The following is a 19508-nucleotide window of genomic DNA, read 5'->3' on the forward strand; positions in this document are numbered from 1 at the left end:
ACCACTGTTTGTACACCATTCCTAGGAAACCACGAAACAGGCAGGCAGGGCCTAGGGCTCAAAGGCTACAAGTGTCCTGTAAGGCAGCCTGCCCTGTGTGCAAGCCGACCTGGCGCTGCATAGTTCAGGAGACTGGCTAGTGTCCACTCATTTTCCACAACTAAGAGCCCTGGGTGGCTTTGTATTTGTTTATGTGATGACTTCGTTCATGTCTGTCTCCGTACGCTCCCCTGCTTTCTCCGACCCCAGACCGAAAGCACCAGGACCGCAAAGGGCAACCAACATCTTTTCATTTGCTGTCATATCTCCAGCACCTAGTGCAATGTCTGGTGCCCAGGAGGTCCTCGATAAAGAAGAGCTGATGTGAGGACTAGCTCACATCTTTAGAACGGTGGTTCTTAATCACATGTATGGCTCAGAACAGCTCTCAGAAATTCTGACTTAGTAGAAATGAGTCTGGAGGGGCCTAACCATCTGCATTTTGTATCTCCAAGGGTAATTTTTTAAAAAATTTTTATTTATTTTTGAGGGAGAGGAAACGCAAGTGAGGAAGGGGCAGAGAGAGAGAGAGGGAGGGAGAGAGAATCCCAAGCAGGCTCCACACTGTCAGTTCAGAGCTGGACTTGGGGCTCAAACTCACAACCATGAAATCATGACCTGAGCCAAAATCAAGAGGTGGACACTTAACCGACTGAGTCAGCCAGGTGCCCCACTCCAAGGGCAATTCTAAAGTCACCTCCAGTTAGGGTTGGCAGATTTAGCAAATAAAAATACAGGACATCCAGTCACATTTGAATCTGTGCTAAACTTTGAATTTTTTAAGTGTAAGGATATCCTATGAAATATGAGTGTTTTATTTGGCAACCCTATCTCCAGTTGAAAACCACTGAGGTACAGCACTCAGAAAAGGCTCAAGGATCTTGCTTTATTTACTCAAGAATAGGATGCTATCAGACAGCTGTGGGGTGTGGGATGAAAGGCCCTAATGCCTTTCATCTTGGGCAGGTGAAGGTACTACCCTGAAAAGAATCCATCCTTAATATGAGTTAAAAGAATCTCAGTAGAAATTATAGATGCTATCCTTTGTTCTTAACAGGAACCAAAAGTTTAACAAAGTGCTAAGAGGAATCAGGGAAAAAAACTAAAACAAAATAGAAGTTTTTTGTACTCTTGCTTTTAAAATTTATGGACCTGTAGCTGAGATATTGGTTAGTATGTGTCACAACTGACCCAGCAAATCTAGAAAGAGTCAGTAAAAATAATTGAACAGATTATAAAAACTGGGAAGGTTAGAACTGCCCTGCCTGGGGAGATGCGTTTGCTGCTGCTGCTAATTATGACAATATAATTTAGAATGATAAAAGGAAAGGTGAACATGGGCCAGTTTACCAAGTCACAGATGCCACCATCCAACTGTGAATGATGTTGCCATTCAGGTCTCCCCTTTGCCCCTGGCTCATTCTTCAGTCACCATCCAGAGGAATCGTTTGAGAACACACATCTGATTCTGTCCCTCTTCCCTTCCTTCTCCCCAATCTGGCCACACTGACCTTGCAGCTGCTCCTTGAACACACAAAACATTCCCAGCTCCAGGCCTGGTACCTCCTCCTCATGTGTCTTCATGATTTGCTCCTTCCCTACCCCACTTCAGGTCTCTGCTCAGAGGCATCAGCAAGGAGAAGACTTTCCTCACAACCACCCCATCACTCTTTCACTCTATATCTTGCTTTATTTTTCTTCATTACCATTATAAATACCTAATATTATGTTACACATTTATTTATTTGTATGTAAGTCTTCCCAATAGAATATAAGTTCTGTGCAGGCAGAAACCTTGTTAGGTTTCAGCACTGCTTCCCCAGTGGTGATGGGACAATGCCTGGCATGCATGACCATAAACGGTCAACACATATTTGTTAAGTGAATGGATGAGTGAATGAGTGATGTCACTTCCCACATCAAAACCCTCCAGCAGTTTCCCATTGCATTTGGAACAAAATCCAAATTCTTCATCCTAGCATGTGAATCCCTGAATAATCTGGGCCCTGCCCCCTGCCCCCCCCCCCCAGACTCTGATCTATGCCATACTTTTCCTTTGTCCCTGTAAAAAATAATAAAGGGAAACCTCACTAACAACTGAGAGGCTAGAAGGGGGTGCTATTCCACTCAATGTCAATTACAGGAAGAATTGTCAATTGCAGACCTCAACAGAAGAACCATCAACAGGAAAGAATGATCACTTACAGGCCCCAACAGAAAAAGATGTACATTGACTCTTCTAGAAGAAATTGATTACCCCTGCAATTTGGCCAATGAGACACCATCATCACTCTGAACGCCTGCTTTTCTCTGATGGACTTTCATTCAGAACAACCCCTCCCAACTTCCTTGGTCTTATCCATAAAATAATGTTCTTCTCCTTTGTTGGACTTGCCTATGGTTTTACCATAGATAGCATGTCCTGAATTGTAATGCTCTGCCATTCCTGAATAAATCAATGTTTTCTGGCAAAATAGCTATTTTTAAGGTTAACAGTTCTTTGCATCATCTTTCAGTTCCCAAATAATACAGCCTTGGGGCCTGTGCACTTGCTTTCCTCTGTACCTGAGGTCCCCATTTAACCCCCTCCTTTGAATTGTAAGCTCCTTCTCCTCATTCAGATCTCTGATCACATGTCACCTCCTCAAAGAGGCCATCCTTGACCCCTTCACGCCCAACACTCTATCACTCATTATTGTAATCAGACTCTGTGAAACTGATTTACTTTTTATTGCTTATTTGTTTTACTAAGGGAAGCTGGGATGGTTTAACAATGACCTCTCGATTGCTGTCCTTTCTGAGGCTAACATCTTGAAGAACATCCATGACCTCCATAACATACTCTTAGGCACTGTGTCAGAAACACTGTGGTGCCAGTAGGCCAATGGTCTGGCGTGTGTCAGGGACCTTAGTACGTTTTCCTAGAATGCTTTACTTGTGTTCATGACTGGTGTTTGCTGAGAAGACATTTCCAATATGTAAGCTGTAAGAATTTTTGCCTCTGTACCTCAGAATATATTATTTAACATGATGAAAATAGCTCAGTACTTTGGAGAAACTTACAAAATGGAATAATTTATTGGAAGTGAAGGAAATATATTAGACTCCTTGCTTAAGCTTCAGGGTGTGTGGCTAAAATTGTTCTAAATGAGAATTTCTCCTGATTCATAATTCACATAATTAGAATTATTAGAATTGGACAGATAATTAGAATACTACTAATAATTATTAGAATCATTATTATTATCAGAGTGTCACATGCCCGGAGTGCCAGGGGCTCTCAAGACAGGGAAGGGAGTTATGGTAACCTCTTAGGATAAAAAGAACAAGGAGAAAGGCCTCAGTGACAAGTTAATTCCTCCTATCTTTCCTGTTAGTTTTATTCTTATCTGTTGTCATTGGACTCCGGTGTTATGAGGTGAGGTGTCTGTGGAGAGAGGAGCAGCTGAACATGGGAGAGGACTGTGTACTGGGTCTGGGGACTTTCTTTTTCTTCAGTAAGCTTTGGTTAGAATGTTTATTTGGAGCAACTGAAGAGAAAACATTGTCCTAATCCTGTGCTGTCAAGTGGACAACCCAAGGTTATAAAACTCCAAGATCATGTCAGCCAGATCTGTCTTTGTCTTATCTTGAAGTTGCTCCAAACCCCAATGGGCTATGGCCACTAAAAGAAAAAAAAAAGGAAATTCCTTAATAATTCATAAACCCTACATCATATCAGGTCTTTCTCATCAGCTCTGTAAACTGTAGTTTTTACATGAGGCAGGTGCCATGTAAATGGACCTGTATTGCTGGGGCATTTCACTCTTCATGAAACTAGGCTGAAGTTCTTCTAAACTGATCCCCAGACAACCCTGGAGCTTGAGAAAGCACAGCTGATACTACAGCTTACATCTTCCAAGCATCAGTATCTTCAACTCATTGGATAACAGAAGGATTTTACGATGCATTGTCACAAAGACCACAAGGAGGCTTTGAGACTTGGACATGTCCCTACCTTATGCTGTAATCTGGGACAAGTCATATCTAATTCACTTGGAGCCTCAGTTTTCTTATTTGTCATCACTATCCAAATATCAATTTATGTCACATGGAAATTCACTGTGACCTCACACCTCCATGTCCCTGAGCCTTCTCGGACTGAAAGGCCACCCCTCCCCTTCACCTTTATTTCCTCCTGCTCTGTTCACCTGGGGAGCTGCTGGACTCCGATGTTCGTCAGCATGCTATGTTTCCCTCTCTCAGAACACAGATCACACTAGTGTGACTATTTCCTTGGTCATCTATCCCACTGGAAGGTAGAAACTGGTTTTTGTTTTTTCAGTTCTAACCTCACCAGTGCCTAGCAGAGTGCCTGACCAAAAGAAAGTATGTGGAATGTGTTTGTTGAGTGAGTGAATGAATTTGAAAATCAGGGAGGTGGCGCAGTGGATCTTTAAGACCCTTGGAGCTTTTTAGTTGAATGAGTCTGAGATCAGGTTGGGGAAGGAGAGGAATTGATGATAAAATCTGTAGAGAAACAGGGCAGGAGAGACTTACATTAAGTCCTCTCTAACACTTGGACTTACTGCATTATCAGGATTTAGAGCAATTGCTCCTAATAGGCTTTGGATCTGTTTTAAGACTTCAGTAAAAGCTCCTTCCTGACATACTGAAAATCTTTTTTTTTTTTTTTTAATCAGAAAGGTTTGTAAATCACTCTTGAGTCAGGTAAGAATGCCAGACACTGGAGGCAGGAGAAGATCCAAAGACATCTCATGGTTCTCTCTATCCTGATACCTCGTGAACATTCAAAAGAAGTAGAGATACAAAGGCTCCACTTTTGCCACCTGGGACTAGGTTCCCAGGGTGGGGTGGGGACACTCCTGCTACCACTCTGGCCTTTCACCCGTGTATAGGAGACCCCTTTGTGTTTGAGAGGATATACTGAGTATGGTTTAACACCCAGCCTTAGGTCACAGTAGGAGAATGTTCAAGATGAAAAAGATCATAGTTTAGTGAATTTGGAACTTTTTTACTCTAATCAAATGAATCCCTTAAGTTTAAGAAATAAAACTGTATGCAGCACTTCAACAAAGTAAAAAGACCAAAATGATCCTGCTGAGATTGAAGGGAGGGGAGGAGTATCCTGTTTTTAGGTTTCCTCTCACTGTTCATGTCCCTCTGAAGACCCTGAAGTCCACCCCAGCCCTCCTCCATTGTACAGACATGGAGCTGGGCTGAGGAATGTGAAATGCCCTGTCCCAGGTGGCCTGGCTGGTCTGGGGAGGACAGCTAAGGTGCTCTCTCTGGGATGCCTCCAGGTGACCTGGAGGTCCAGCTGCAAAGCAGCACCTCCCTCTCTGCTCTGAATAGTGGAGCCACATGAGGATTGTCATGTTTCAGTGATCTTTACCTCTGTCTTCAAATGAGGAAAGAAACACTTTATAAGGCAAATCTGATAGGACTTTAAGGAAAATCCCAGATCTCAAACTTTGTACCATGGGCACAAAACTGACAAAGTTGTATGTTAGGGGGCCTGGGTGGCTCAGTCAGTTAAGAGTCCAACTCTTGATTTCAGCTTGGGTCATGATCTCACAGTTCATGAGATTGAGGCCCGTGTTGGGCTCTGCACTGACAGTGTGGAGCCTGCTTGGGATTCTCTCTCTGCCTCCCACCCCTCGAAATAAATAAACACTAGAAAAAGACTGAAAAAGTTGTATGTTTAATTAAATTAGTTAAACTGAGACTTAAAGGGACCCTTATAGTAAAATATTTTGAATGCAGATTTACATCCCTTTAAAATTCAGATCTCCAAATCCTGGGTTTTCCCAAGGCAAGGAACACTAGTTCCCTTACCTGTTCCAGAAGATGGGGGAGTGACAGATCCTGGGCTGTCATCTTCAGGCTCTGAGACGGTGACTGTGGGGACTGTATCAGGACTTGGTTTCAGACAGATATCTTGCTTCTCGGGGGTCTTCTCTTGGGCCGCAGTTTCAACAGAAGGTTCGATCTCAGTGAGTGTGATTTTGACGGGGGCAGTGATCAGAGGAGCACTGTGCTGCTCTTCAGAGAGATCATCTACGTAAGGTGCAAATGTTGGTTCTTCAAATAAATGGTCCTTGAGGATTTTTCCCTCCACAGGAGCTGGTTTCTCCGGTTCACGGGCCTCTTCAGATTTTGTTGCGATTTCAATGTCCTTATTCTTAAAGTCCAAGCCTTTCTCTTCCAAGTTGGGGTGACACTGCTCCTGATACTTCACTTCCTCTGGCCTGGTTATGTCAATGTACTTATAGGCTTCTGCTTTCATCTGGTCTAGGGGGTCTGCTAAGATCTTGTTCATTTCAGTGGACTCTGCAGGAGTCATCTCTATTCCAGAATCGGAACTAAATAAGCCACGAGGCTCTGTCCCAGGCACATCTGGTAAGGAGGGCCCAGGGGTACTCAACTCCTCAGGGCTCTCTGAAGTGGTGACATGGCCATTTTCCTTCTGAAGAATTCCAGTGAAATATGTAGAATCCTCCCGAGGTGGGTAACAGATGTTGGAAATCAGAGATGTGTAACACGATCCTTCTCCATCTTTTGATGCTGTTGAAAAGGTATGATCCGTGGCACTGGAGACATCTGCCGCACCTATGAATCAAAACAGCAGCAGACAAGGAGTGGGTATCTGGCTTCATTTCTCTCTCCTGCCTAACCCATCACCCGCCCCGTCCTGTGGAGACATGGTATCCTTTCTCCTGAAGCCCTCGGAGTCCCCTCGGAGCACGCTCATGTTCATTTTCCTGGTCTCCCTCACAGCCCTCAGCACTGCTGTTTTCCGGGTGGCAGATCACACAGGTTCACAGAAGCTGCCACACCAAGAGAAGTTGGGGACAGATCCCAGAGGACTAGAAAGCTGATTTTCAACATCTACTATCTCAATATACAGTGACTTGGTCCTTCTTGGCCCTCTTAGGATCTCAAGTGTTAATGACTCCAAATAGAGCTGGAAATGTAGGCTGATTCGAGTTTGTAAATCCAACAATGGGATAGCCAAGTGGGGAGAGGGGCTGTTCTTGGAGACTCACCGAGCTGGGAGAGGCCACAAGAGACCCTCTGGCCTGGCCCTTTCAGTCAGGGCCACCTGCTCCACCTGGATTTATGCTGTCCCTCCTCTTTTTAAAGGTCTTCAGAGAAAGGGACTCCCAGTTTTCCAATAGCCTCATCCCAAAGCAGTAGCACCTTAATAAGCACTTCCCTATTTCTTCGGTTTTCCCCTCATTTTGTTTCCCTCCTTATTCACTCGCCTACTGCCCATCTTCTACCTCCCAGTGATATTCAAAGTGACCCACTGGGAATTTATTGGTTCCACTGGTGGTGCTAAGAACAAAGCAAATTTCTAAAGTTTGACTCAATGCAATGGTTTCACCTGGATTTCATGCCCATAAACCAGCCCAAAACTTCACTAATAGCAAGAAGAGGGGAAACCTCTGTAATTTTTCTTTGCTGTAAAATGCTGCCAGAGGGGGGAAAACCTAACATTTATTGAGGGCTTATCATGTGTTAAGCAGTGTGATTTTACCTAATTCTCACAACTCTTTTATAAACTAAGCCCCACATTCCCAACACATCACACACATACATATGCACAAATATACACTAAGCCCTTAGGACACACTGGAAGAATATTCCAGGGCACCAACTCATAAAAGTAAAAAAAGTAGTAGCAGTGATACAATAATACTAATAGCTAATATCTGAACGCTTGCTATGCGTCAGAGAGAGTTCCAAGCTTTTAATTAATATTGATTCATTTAATCATCAAAGCAATCCTAGAAGATAGGTACTATCATTAACTACCTTTTACAGATGAGGAAACAGAGGAACAGAGTGGCCAAATAACTCACCTAAGATCTCACAAAGAGAAGGTGGCCCAGCCAGGATTCAAATCCAGTAAGTCTCAAAGTCAGGGAACATCCCCTAACACCCTTTTTACCACCTTAAATCAATTTGTAGAATTTTCTTTGAAGTAATTTTGAGCCAGTTTTATCACAAATAAACTTGGCTTCTGTCTTCTCCTAGCTCTCTTCTTGGTTGCTTAAGCCACTGCCTGGGGAATGGAAAAACACAACGTCTCTAGCACCCCCCTGCCTCTGCACTTGCTGTTTTCCTTCCTTGGAGCTCTCTTCCCCCAGATACCTGCCTACCTGACCCCTTCACCACCAAGTCTGCTCAAAGGTCACCTTCGTAAGGAAGATGACTCCAACCACTCTCTCTCAAATTGCAACCAGCCCTCACGTCCCTACTCCCTGGTGATCCTGTGCCTTCCTACCCTTCTCTCTACCTTTTCTTTTTCCTGTAACACTTGTCTCCTTCTAAAATACCACTTAATTAACCTATTTATTTATTACCTATTTATCGATTGTTGAAATATGCTCTATGAGAGCAGGAATCTTTGAATATTTGATTCATTGAGGCAGTCCAACACCTAGAAGAGGGCCTGGCACATAGTAAGTACTCAATAAATACTTGCAAAGTAAAAGAAGGTAATCTGAAGTTTAGAATAAAACACAAATAACAGGATTGTGTGAGAAGACACGTTGGAAGATCCCCCAAAGTTGATAATGATCCTCTATTGAGCAAGTGGCAGAATTTTGTGAAAAACAGACCAGTTCAAATCTGTATATTTTGGCAAAGCTTCTAATTGTACTTCCTTTACCCAAGGCAGCTCCTCTTTGCAAGTTAGACAACAACAACAACAACAACAACAACAACAACAACAAGCTCAATTACAGAAGGAATAATGGTAATGATGGACTTTATTACCGAAGCATACATACACCATTAAAGAAAAAGCTGTTAAAGTTAAATCCATACGTGCACACATAACCTCTACCCTGAAGTATTTCAAAGCTTCTTTCATTATATGGGTTCAGCCTACATGTAGACCTCACCGGAGGCAGGAAATCAAACCTGAGGTATTTCACTACAGACATCTGGATCTGGGGATTGTCTACCACAATTCTCTGGAAGCACTTCCATGCATTACTAAGTAATTATTCGCCAGAAAGTAAGGAGGGGCTTGCCCATGGATATAAACAGTGTGGAGGTGTGGGCCGTGGGGACAAGGATGCTCTCCTGGAGAATATGCAGTAGGTGGTTTCCAGGACTGTGGCACAGTCATTGTCATTCAACTCCCACTTGACATTGTCACTGCAGGGGCCACCTCAGGGCTCCTGGCCCATAACGTCTATACCTGGCATGTTGCCCACAGTCTCCTGCCATCAGTTACCATACTACACACAGCTGTCAACAGCTCAGCCACTGGCCCCAGGGCTTTGCCCTGAATCACTGGATAATCCTTAAACTCTGCAGGCTGGCTTTTGCGATGAGGTGAATGCCACATGGCCTCACTCACAGCCCTATCTCTACTGCTCCTCTCGCTGACCCTCCACTCCAGGCACACAAAACCCCTCACAGTCTCACACTTACTCCACAGCTTTTCTAGACCTACCTTCCATGCACCAATTCAAACTCTGAGCTCTGGTTCATATAAAGTACCTATCACTTCTCCAACACTTCATCCTTCCAATCTTCACGTCCAAATCTCTGCCTTTTAGCCTCAAGCCATTAAAGATAAGTAGCTTTTAAATGCTTCATCCTCCGTGATGAATTTGCTGACCATACTGTCAGGACCTGACCCCTTCCTATATTCCTCCCTCCTCTTTCCTGTTGCAGCTAATTTATTCTGCTCCTATGGCATGTGTCCATGTTATGTCCTACTAACCTGTCACCTCCTGGAATTTGAGGCTCATGTCTTGCACACTATACTGCACATAGTAAGTGTCTGATACAAAATGAATAAACGGACCAATCGATCATTGAGTAGACTTATTCTATGCAGCTCCTCAGAACAAATTAGAACTGATGCAAGTTACAAAGAGGATGTTTTTAATCTATCATGTGAAATTACAGTCTAGAATTCCAGTTACTCAACAAGGGTATGGTCCTGCACCTTGGGAACAAGAGTGTTTTGATCCCTGTGGGCACCCAGATAGAGAGAGGCCCAGCATCTGTCTAGGCAGGAGCAAGCATGTGGGCGGAAGTTGCTGAGACAAGTGCAGAAGTCCCTTCCACGTTTCTATGATTATTTATACTGACTGGCTGCCCCTGTCATCAGACACAACCTCCTCTACTTCTCTTTTTTATTTATTTATTTTTACTCTTTATTTATATTTTTGAGAGAGAGAGAGACAGAGTGCGAGCATTGGAGGGGCAGAGAGGGGGGTACACACAGAATCTGAAGCAGGCTCCAGGCTCCGAGCTGTCAGCACAGAGCCTGATGCGGGGCTTGAACTCACGGACTGCGAGGTCATGACCTGAGCCACCCAACAGACTGAGCTACCCAGGTGCCCCTCCTCTACTTCTTCCTTACCTGTAAAAGAGAATCAATATAATTTTCCCTGAGGTGATGCCACAAAGAATAGGGGCTTCCCAGATGTACGTTGGTAATTAAGGGAATAGGATCTAGAGGACATTTACATCATCTGCGAGTCTATAAACAGAATCAACAGTTAGGAAGAACTCCCACCCCTGAAATTCCTGGCCTACCAGCTCTGTCTTGCTTAAAGAGCCTGACATCAAATTGGAAGGACCCCTCTGCCACACCAACAAGAGGAGGAAGAATAAAGTCATTTGTATAAACCACACGTTTTAGGTGCGAACGTGTCAGGACCCTTGTAAAAACAACAAATAATGTCCCCTTTTCTTAAACTGAGCTAAATACCCCGAAAGTTTCTCTAAGGTCTAACTTACTAAAATGTGTATGCATTATACAGTGCCTATCAGACAGAACTCTTGAAAACTGAAAGTCCTTCTAGACAGTAAATTATGTGAGGGCAGAGTCCTGTGGGACTATAGATCTGAGAAGTTGAACTGAGCCTCAAGGCTCAGGAAAGCCAATTAATTCTTGTCAGCGCTTCCTGAAGAGCTGGCAGATGTGAGAACTGAGGCAGAGAGCAAAAGCCAGTTGCCCTCAGTAGGAACACTGTTAACTACAAACCCACCAAATAAAAGTGCTTTCCTTGTCTGGGCTAGAAATTACTACTTTCTTTATATAACCAAAGACTCCTTGGAACGTCTGACTTCCTCATTCTCTCCAGCTGTTTCCTTGGCCATCTAGAAGTCTGACTTGCGTGGAGGCAGATGCACTTCTAAGGTCGATGTGCGGACCCACAGATGCTGTCTTGGGAGGCAGCTATACAGGAAGGCACAGCAAATTCACGACTTGGATGCATTTAAACGGGATTGACATTAAAATTTTCAATTTACAAGCAACTTTTCAGGAACGGGCTCACAATAAAAAAACCAAAGGATTCACAGGCCACTATTTCTAGCCAAAAGCTAAGAGGAAGAAGAATGAAAATAAGCTAAAACTATTGTCATTAAAGCACATGTGGGAATCAAATTAGGCTTTTGCCTCCGTCCATGTCCTAGGTCAGAAATACTAATCATGAGTTAGACAAATTCAGTAACTGCATAAAGGGTGGGTGTTTTGTTTTGTTTTATTTTATATTCTTAATCCTCTGGCGATACTAAGGAATGAGGTAGTAAAGATGGCTTGTGGAAGGTGGTTTTTACATTTCCCGAGGAAAGTTTCAATCCTAAAATCCTTCAGCTCCTAAACTCTGACTCCTCCTCACAGAATTGAGCTTAAGGGACTGGTGGCCTGCAGCTTAGTTTTGTATTGTGGCTCTACTACTATCTGTTGGGAGACTCTGTGGACGCCTCTCTGTGTGTCAGTTTATTCACTTTGAAAATGGAGGCAGTAATAGCTCCTTTTGTATCAGGCTGTTACGAGGATTAGAGGACATAATGCACTTAGCTCTGTGTGTGGCATGGAGCACACACTCAATAAATGAGAGCTGTAGATTTGATTACTACCTCTATTTTCCAAAGAGGATACTAGCCATTTGCAATACACTCCCATCTATTTATTAGTTTGGTACTTTATCTGTAACGAGGTGTGACCAAGGTCTTACGGGCTAAGAGTTAAGTATAGCCAAATCACCCTTGTGTTGCACTCTGGGGTCTGCCTTAGATGCTAAAGTCCCCAGAGTGCAAGGCCAAGGCTGTCCACACAGCATCAGGAGCAGGTAGTTGTTCCTTATGTACTTTCTAGTGATGCAAATGACATAGATCCTTTCATGGATGTGGTGATGACCGACTTGAATGTGAAAAGCTGAAACTTACCAAGACAATAGACAGTCAAGGAACAGAAGAATTCAGTGTCCAAGGATGAGCTTTTCCCCTTGTGACTAGAGCTCATTCTGACTCCTCAGGGTGAAGAGAAGGCGTTTATGGTTTAACGTAATACTTATTATATTCAATAAAGCCCCCCCCCCCCTTACTGCTTTGAATGGAAACAGAGAGTGCCAGAAAGAAAGACTGATTATACCAAAAAGGTTTTCTGAGCACAGAGGTAGATGTGCTCTATTAGAGAAACATCTGGTTTACCCTTCTCCCTGGATAAAAAACAAAACAAAACAAAACAAACAAAACAAAACAAAACAGAAAACACCAATTATTGTTTGAATAGAGCCAATGCTTAACAAAGTTTGGGGACATTAGCCCCATTAATTGAGAAGTATATTTTTAAAAGGGGGGTATAATTAAAAAATTGTAATGACAGTGGGGGTGGAGAGACAGATACACATTAAAATTCAAGACTTAAAGGCCAGAAGCACTGACCCAAAGTAAATCTGCATTCCCTCTGCCCACAGTTGTCTGCCCTTAGGCTGCCGGTGTGATGGATGGCAGTAGCCTGCACCGAGTTTAGGCTGTAAGGTTTTTTCCCTGAAACTCCCACTCATCTTTTCTGAGTGCGAAGATATCAGCAGGCCCACAGCACGGAGGCTGTGACACATTTGACAACAGAGCCATTTAAGAAGGATGAATATACCAGGGAGGCTGTAGGAGCCTCTATGTCACCTAGAAAATATTCTCCCTCTGAAGTTAAATGGCCTGTGATTTAACATGAAAAATGGGTGCTGAAAAATCCAGGTACACCATTCTTTAAAAATTTATCTAGGTGATTAGTTAATAGAGTGAAAAAAGAAGAAAAATGAGCCTGCATTCTGTAGCAAAAGACTCTAAGCCAAAGCTGATGGCAAGTTTGGGGGTTTAAGAATATGAGTAACTACTCTTTCTTCCCCAATTTGCTGACTTATTGAAAGCTTGCTTGTCAGGATAATAGATTTAGCTGTTGAGACTGCAAAATTAATGTTTAATAAAAAATGATTCAGCAAGTTTTTGGTTTTGGTGGGGGTTGTTACATTCTTTTTTTTTTTTTTTTTTTTTGTCATCTTCCTGTATGAAGAGCCAGGGTATGTACTGCCTGTGAGTTTTCACTTTAGCAGAAAATTCTGTTAGAGGAAAAATCCTGGCCTGGCAGACAAACCACTGTCTAAGTTTCTCTGACAGTTCTCAGCAGCGCCTTGGAAAACACAAAGCTGCAGAGCATGGAGATAAAACGGGACTAGAAATTCTGAAGAGCTTGGGGTGTGAGATACATTTTTGCTTGCCATCCAAGGTAAAAATGCAATTCTGTGATCTTCCTTGGGGGGGCAATCATTTTTGGAGGGAGAGAGGAGGTAAATATTTCTAATTTACTTAGATCTTCAGAAAAGGTCCTTAAAACCCTACACAGACTTACCCTTGCCTTTTTTTTAAACAGCTTTATTGATTCATAATTCACAAACCATAAAATTCCCTCTTGAAGTGTACAATCAGCAGTTTTTATATATTCACTGAGTTATACAACCATTATCACTATCTAATCTACCCACCCAATTCAGATGCATTCTCCTCTTAATGCTATCAATACAGAGAAAGCTCTAAGTTACCCCTGCCATGTAAAGAATTCTCTTCAGAACATAAAAAAGAACTATCCTATCCTATTTATCGTTTGTTGATAGAATATTGCTCTTTGATTCCCAAGGAGGAAAATAATTGTTTTGGGTCACATTACTCCAATGCTATGTACACACAGGTAATAGAAAAAAAAAAGGTAGGGGCACCTGGGTGGCTCAGTCAGTTGAACGACTGACTTCGGCTCAGGTCATGATAGTAACGGCTCGTGAGTTTGAGCCCCACATCGGGCTCTCTGCTCTCAGCGCAGAGCCTGCTTTGGATCCTCTGTCCCCCTCTCTCTGACCCTCCCGTGCTCATGCTCTTTCTCTCTCAAAAAATAAACATTTAAAAAAGAAAAAAGAAAGTTATACTATAACCTTGTACATTAATGGTTCATTTGCTCCCTCCTCCCACATAGAATCATCTAGCTAATCCCCATAATTCCTCTTACATGATCTTTCTCCCTTCCTTCCCACTCCATGGCCACCTCCTCAGTGAGACTCTAATCACCTTCCACTTGAATGACTGTGGCCAGTTCCTAAGTGTCTGGCTTCTGCCCTCACGTCTTCCATCCCCTACCTCTAGTCCCAGGTTTGTGGAAACAGACATCTGAAATAATTAGTAAACAATACGGCATAAAAAGAGCTAATCTCCCTAATATATAATGAGTTCCTAGGAATTAAGAAGAAAAAGCCACCAATCCATTTACTTAATAATAGACAAAGGACAAGAATAAACACTTTACACGGGAAAATCAACATAAGTGACCCCGGAACATAAAAATACAAATTAAAACAAACTTAAAATAACATTTCTCCATTTTCAGATTGGGAAACACTCAAAAAAGTTTGGCAATACACTCTAGTGAGGCTGGGAGAAACAGGCATTCTCATACTGAGTGGAGGCTGGTAGGATTAGAATATGATATACCTCTAACGAGGGCAATTTGGAGTGTCTATCCATATTATAAATTCATTTACTCTTTGAACCAGCACTCTTACTTACAGAAGCTAGTCTATAGACATATTTGCACATGTGTAAAATAAATATGAACAAAGCTGTTCATCACAGCATAGTTTAAAGTGACAAAAATTGGAATTAAGTCAAATATTCATGAGCAGGGCTGGGTCAAACAAATTATATGCTTCTACACATAGAATGCTGTGTGGATGTATGAAATAATGAAGACACTGTGCATGCACTGATACGGAAAGATTTCCAGAAAAATATTGCTAAGTGAAAAGTAAGGTGCAGAAAATATGGCCTAGAAATAACTATGGATATACGGAATGATAAGTCTCTTGTAAGAAAAGGTGAAAATAAGAATATATATTTGCATTACAAGCATATATTTTGCATAAAGAAACACTGGAAGAATTCATGAGAAATTATTTATTAACCATGGGGTTGGGACAGGACAGAGAGTACTTTTCATCGTGTCCTTCTTTTTAAAAACCATTTTCCGGGGCGCCTGGGTGGCGCAGTCGGTTAGGCGTCCGACTTCAGCCAGGTCACGATCTCGCGGTCCGTGAGTTGGAGCCCCGCGTCAGGCTCTGGGCTGATGGCTCAGAGCCTGGAGCCTGTTTCCGATTCTGTGTCTCCCTCTCTCTCTGCCCCTCCCCCGTTCATGCTCTGTCTCTCTCTGTCCCAAAATAAATAAAAAAATAAAATAAAAATAAATAAAAACCATTTTCCTTTTTCCACAAAATGAATGTATACTATTTAAAGTTTTAATTTCATTTTAAAACAAAGAAAACGAAAAACAACAGGATTGCACAAGCTCTGATGGGAAGCCCCAACCCAGCTTCCTTCTTCCACATGACAGATGCTCAAAGGTGTGAAGACAAATATGTCCTCTCTGAGGTTCTCCTGGCTTAGGCTAACACTTTCTTCATTCTCTTCTTCACGTGTTCTGTTCTCTGCACACTGAGTTCCTAGGAGATACAGACTGCACCTTGTGCCTCATTGCTTCCCTCATGCTGTGCACACTTGCTAGTCAGCAAATAGATTTTATTTGGTAAATACTTATGGAGTGAATAAATATGTTTCCAGGTTCATCACACTGGTGGTTTCCGTTGGGGAATGCACTGCAATATGTCCTTTTCCCTCTAAAATCTGAGCTGGACCTGACCATAAGCTGATGAATACAGGGTAGGACAGTGAGATAATTTCCCCTACCAGTTTTGATTCCCATGACTTAAACTTTCTATTTTTACTCACAAACTTTTTCATTTAATTTAATTTAATTTTAATCTCAGTATAGTTACCATGCAGTGTTATATTAGTTTCAGGTGTACAATAGAGTGATTCAGAAATTCCATACATCACTCGGTGCTCATCACAAGTGCACTCCTTCATCCCCATCCCCTATTTCACCCATCCCGCCACCCTCCACCCCTCTGGTAACCGTTAATTTGTTCTCTACAGATAAGAGTCTGTTTCTTGATTCACAAACTTTTACACCTGCTGCCCTGCACTATTGGCTCATGCTGCATCTGCAAGCTAACCAAAACCTGTGGGCATAGAAGTTGTTCTTTTGTTTCTAAATAACTGCATAATTTCAAAATACACTTAACCCATAGCACTGGGTGTTTTTCATAAGCTTGAAAGACATCAAATTCAGATGCAAAGAATTTTCATGATAATTGCCTATGACCTGCATCTATCATTTTTTAAAAATATAATTTATTGCCAAGTTGGCTAACATACAGTGTGTACAGTGTGCTCTTGGTTTTGGGGTAGATTCCCATGATTCATCACTTACGTACAACACCCAGTGCTCATCCCAACAAGTGCCCTCCTCAATGCCCATCACCCACTTTACCCTCTCCCCCCACCCCTCCATCAACCCTCAGTTTTTTTCTGTAGTAAGAGTCTCTTATGGTTTGCCTCCCTCCCTCTCTGTTTGTAACTATTTTTTTCCCTTTCCATTCCCCCATGGTCTTCTGTTAAGTTTCTAAAGTTCTAGATATGAGGGAAAACACAGGATATCTGTCTTTCTCTGACTTATTTCACTTGGCATAATACCCTCCAGTTCTATCCATGTTGCTGCAAATGGCAGGATTTCATTCTTTCTCATCTGCATCTACCATTTAGAACACACTGAAGAAGACCCTAGGAATGGAATTTACCTCAGTTTGGCATAATCCATAAAATCAAGCTAATGCTGGCATTCGGGACTTCACATTAGAATATGTTTCATAAAGGGAAATGTACAGCCACAAAACATAGGGCCGTCCCTGTAGGGCTGCCTGCCACCAGTCCACACTGTGTCTTGATGGAAAAAAAAAAAAAAAAAAAGATATCCTTCTTCTGGTGGACACAGACCTGTGCAGCAGGCTTGCATCCTCTGCTGAAGGTCTTGGGTTTTGTGCCAGTGTGGAGAACTGATCATAGGTCGCATAGGTCACTGGGATCTAAGACAACGTCATGTACCGCTTTGAGAGGTACATAAGGAAGGACAAATGAGGATGACAACGGAGGGATAATTCTGTTAGAAAGATGACGTGGCATGTGATGTGTCACAACGCGGTAGGAAGTCTGTTATGCCACGGTATGGTGTGGTGCACAGTGCTGTGCTGTGGTACACGGCGGCGTGACGTGACGACAAGACAGGACATGGCGTGTGGTGTGGTGGGCTTCAGGGTATGGCATTTTGTGACAGAAAAATCACAGGCATCAAGAGGACCTGGAGCTCCATTTTCGTCGAGTTACTGATCTTTAACGTCATTAAACTCTCGGGAAAAGAGGAAGGTCACAACAACGACGAACATGTAAGTTACATGCTTACTATGCTCCAAACAAGATAATTACACAGATTATCTCATTTTCAGCTTCAACAGTTTATGAGACATTTTTTTAAATCACACTCATGCTATTGAAGAAGATATCGAAACTTCGAGAGGTTAAGGAACTTGCTCTGAGGAACACAACCAGAAATGGCAGGACCAAAAGTTGGATTTAGGGCAATCGGACTGCAAAGCGGATGCTATTAGCACTATTCTCAGAATTGCTGCAAGGATTAAAGTAGACTAAACAGTTTGTGGCTGGCTTCTTAAGCAAAGCTAGATGGATCTGATTTGGAGTCACGTCATAGCTAATAATGCAGTAGAATGGGAAGAAACTGTCTTGCACAACCTGCACAAAGTAGACTTCAATGGCTGATCAATGTTCTTTTCTTACATAAATTGTTAAGTGGTTGTGGCAAGGAAGTGTGTGTTCTAGAACTCATGATTTAACTGAGAGTGTATCAAAGTGGATTTTAAAAACTCTTAAACTGACTGCCTTTTTGAGGTACCTGGGTACAAGGAAGACTTCTGTTTTGAAATGTTAATATTTTGAAATATTTTATTTTCGATATTATCATTACTTGTCATTTTGCCTTTATACAGCATTTCTTCTTCCTCGAGGTTTCAAAATCTAACTCCTATATTTTGGTAGTCATGGAATATTTGAAATGTAATTTTGTGTTTTGAGCATTGTTGATTTCAAACATAATCTAATATTGGAATGCATCTTATAAAACAGAAATAGGTGAATGACATCTTGGGGCAAATTAGCTTCAAACTGGAATTTGGGGCACATCACTTGGTAGACTCAAAGGCAAATCTTTTGACTTTCACACACACACACACACACGCGTGTGCACATGTGTACACAAGTACACAAACACAGAGTCAAGATCAAAATATATAGAGAAAATGTATTCTACTAGGTGTACAGAAAATAGACCCCAGAGGTAGCCGTGCTAACCAAGGGAAGTGACAAGAAAGATTAATGTCCTTTATCAACAACAGCATTCATTTTGCTCGCCTGAGCTATCTGATCTATGGGCTGAGGTAAACTGTGTGTTTAAAGCAAGACAATAACTCAGCCATTGAGGTGCCAAAGTTTGGGAGTATTGATCCAAGTGGCTCTCAGTGCTAAGTCAGGAAACTCTATCAACATTTCTTTTCTTCCCACTTTCTTTCCTTTTAACCCCAGGAAGAAAAGGACAATAAACAATAAGCAATCAATTAAAAAAACACGCATAACTTCTGACATTCATCCAAAATTTCAATCACTTGAACATTCTAAGGGGTAACTAGAATATTGCGTTTTTCTAGTACAAACTACCTAAATGATGATCATAAAAATACTTTGTTTTTTAGGAATTTGGAGAAGGACCGCTACTGAAAGGATAGCAAGACTTGCTCCGGGGCTTTGAAAATAGGTATGATTTTAGAGAGGCAGAGGGAAGCAGTTAGAGGTTATCTCAGGGGCAGAAATAATAGCAAAGTCAAAGGCAAAATAATGAGTTGGAAAGAATCCCGACTCCAACAGGAGGGATTGCTTGGGAAGCAGAGGGAATTCAGGCCAGAAGGGGTAGCTGGGAAGATGGAGCCAGCATGAGGACTTTAAAAAGTGGTGGGAAACAAGGACCCAGTGAGTTTTCTAGTCCAAAAATAGCTTCCACAATGGCAGCATATACATTTGGGGTCATGTCAAATAAATGTGTGATTTTTAAAATTATAAACGTAATAATACATGATCACTATAAAAATTTTTTAAAAATATAAACATACATAACTTAAAAAGTTACAGTCCCTATCCCTACT

General features: G+C 42.1%; 1 protein-coding gene across 1 annotated transcript in view; it reads right to left on the reverse strand.

The window, feature by feature from the left end:
• The window catches only part of RTN1 (reticulon 1), a 229436-nt gene that overhangs the window by 97666 nt on the left and 112262 nt on the right, over positions 1–19508 (reverse strand). Inside the window, exon 2 of the mRNA XM_030319236.1 lies at positions 5878–6651. Within this exon, the coding sequence (XP_030175096.1) occupies positions 5878–6651 (774 nt within the window). The remainder of the gene's footprint in view (positions 1–5877; positions 6652–19508) is intronic.

The sequence above is a fragment of the Lynx canadensis genome, chromosome B3 (assembly GCF_007474595.2).
Source record: "Lynx canadensis isolate LIC74 chromosome B3, mLynCan4.pri.v2, whole genome shotgun sequence".
NCBI classification, from domain to species: Eukaryota; Metazoa; Chordata; class Mammalia; order Carnivora; family Felidae; genus Lynx; species Lynx canadensis.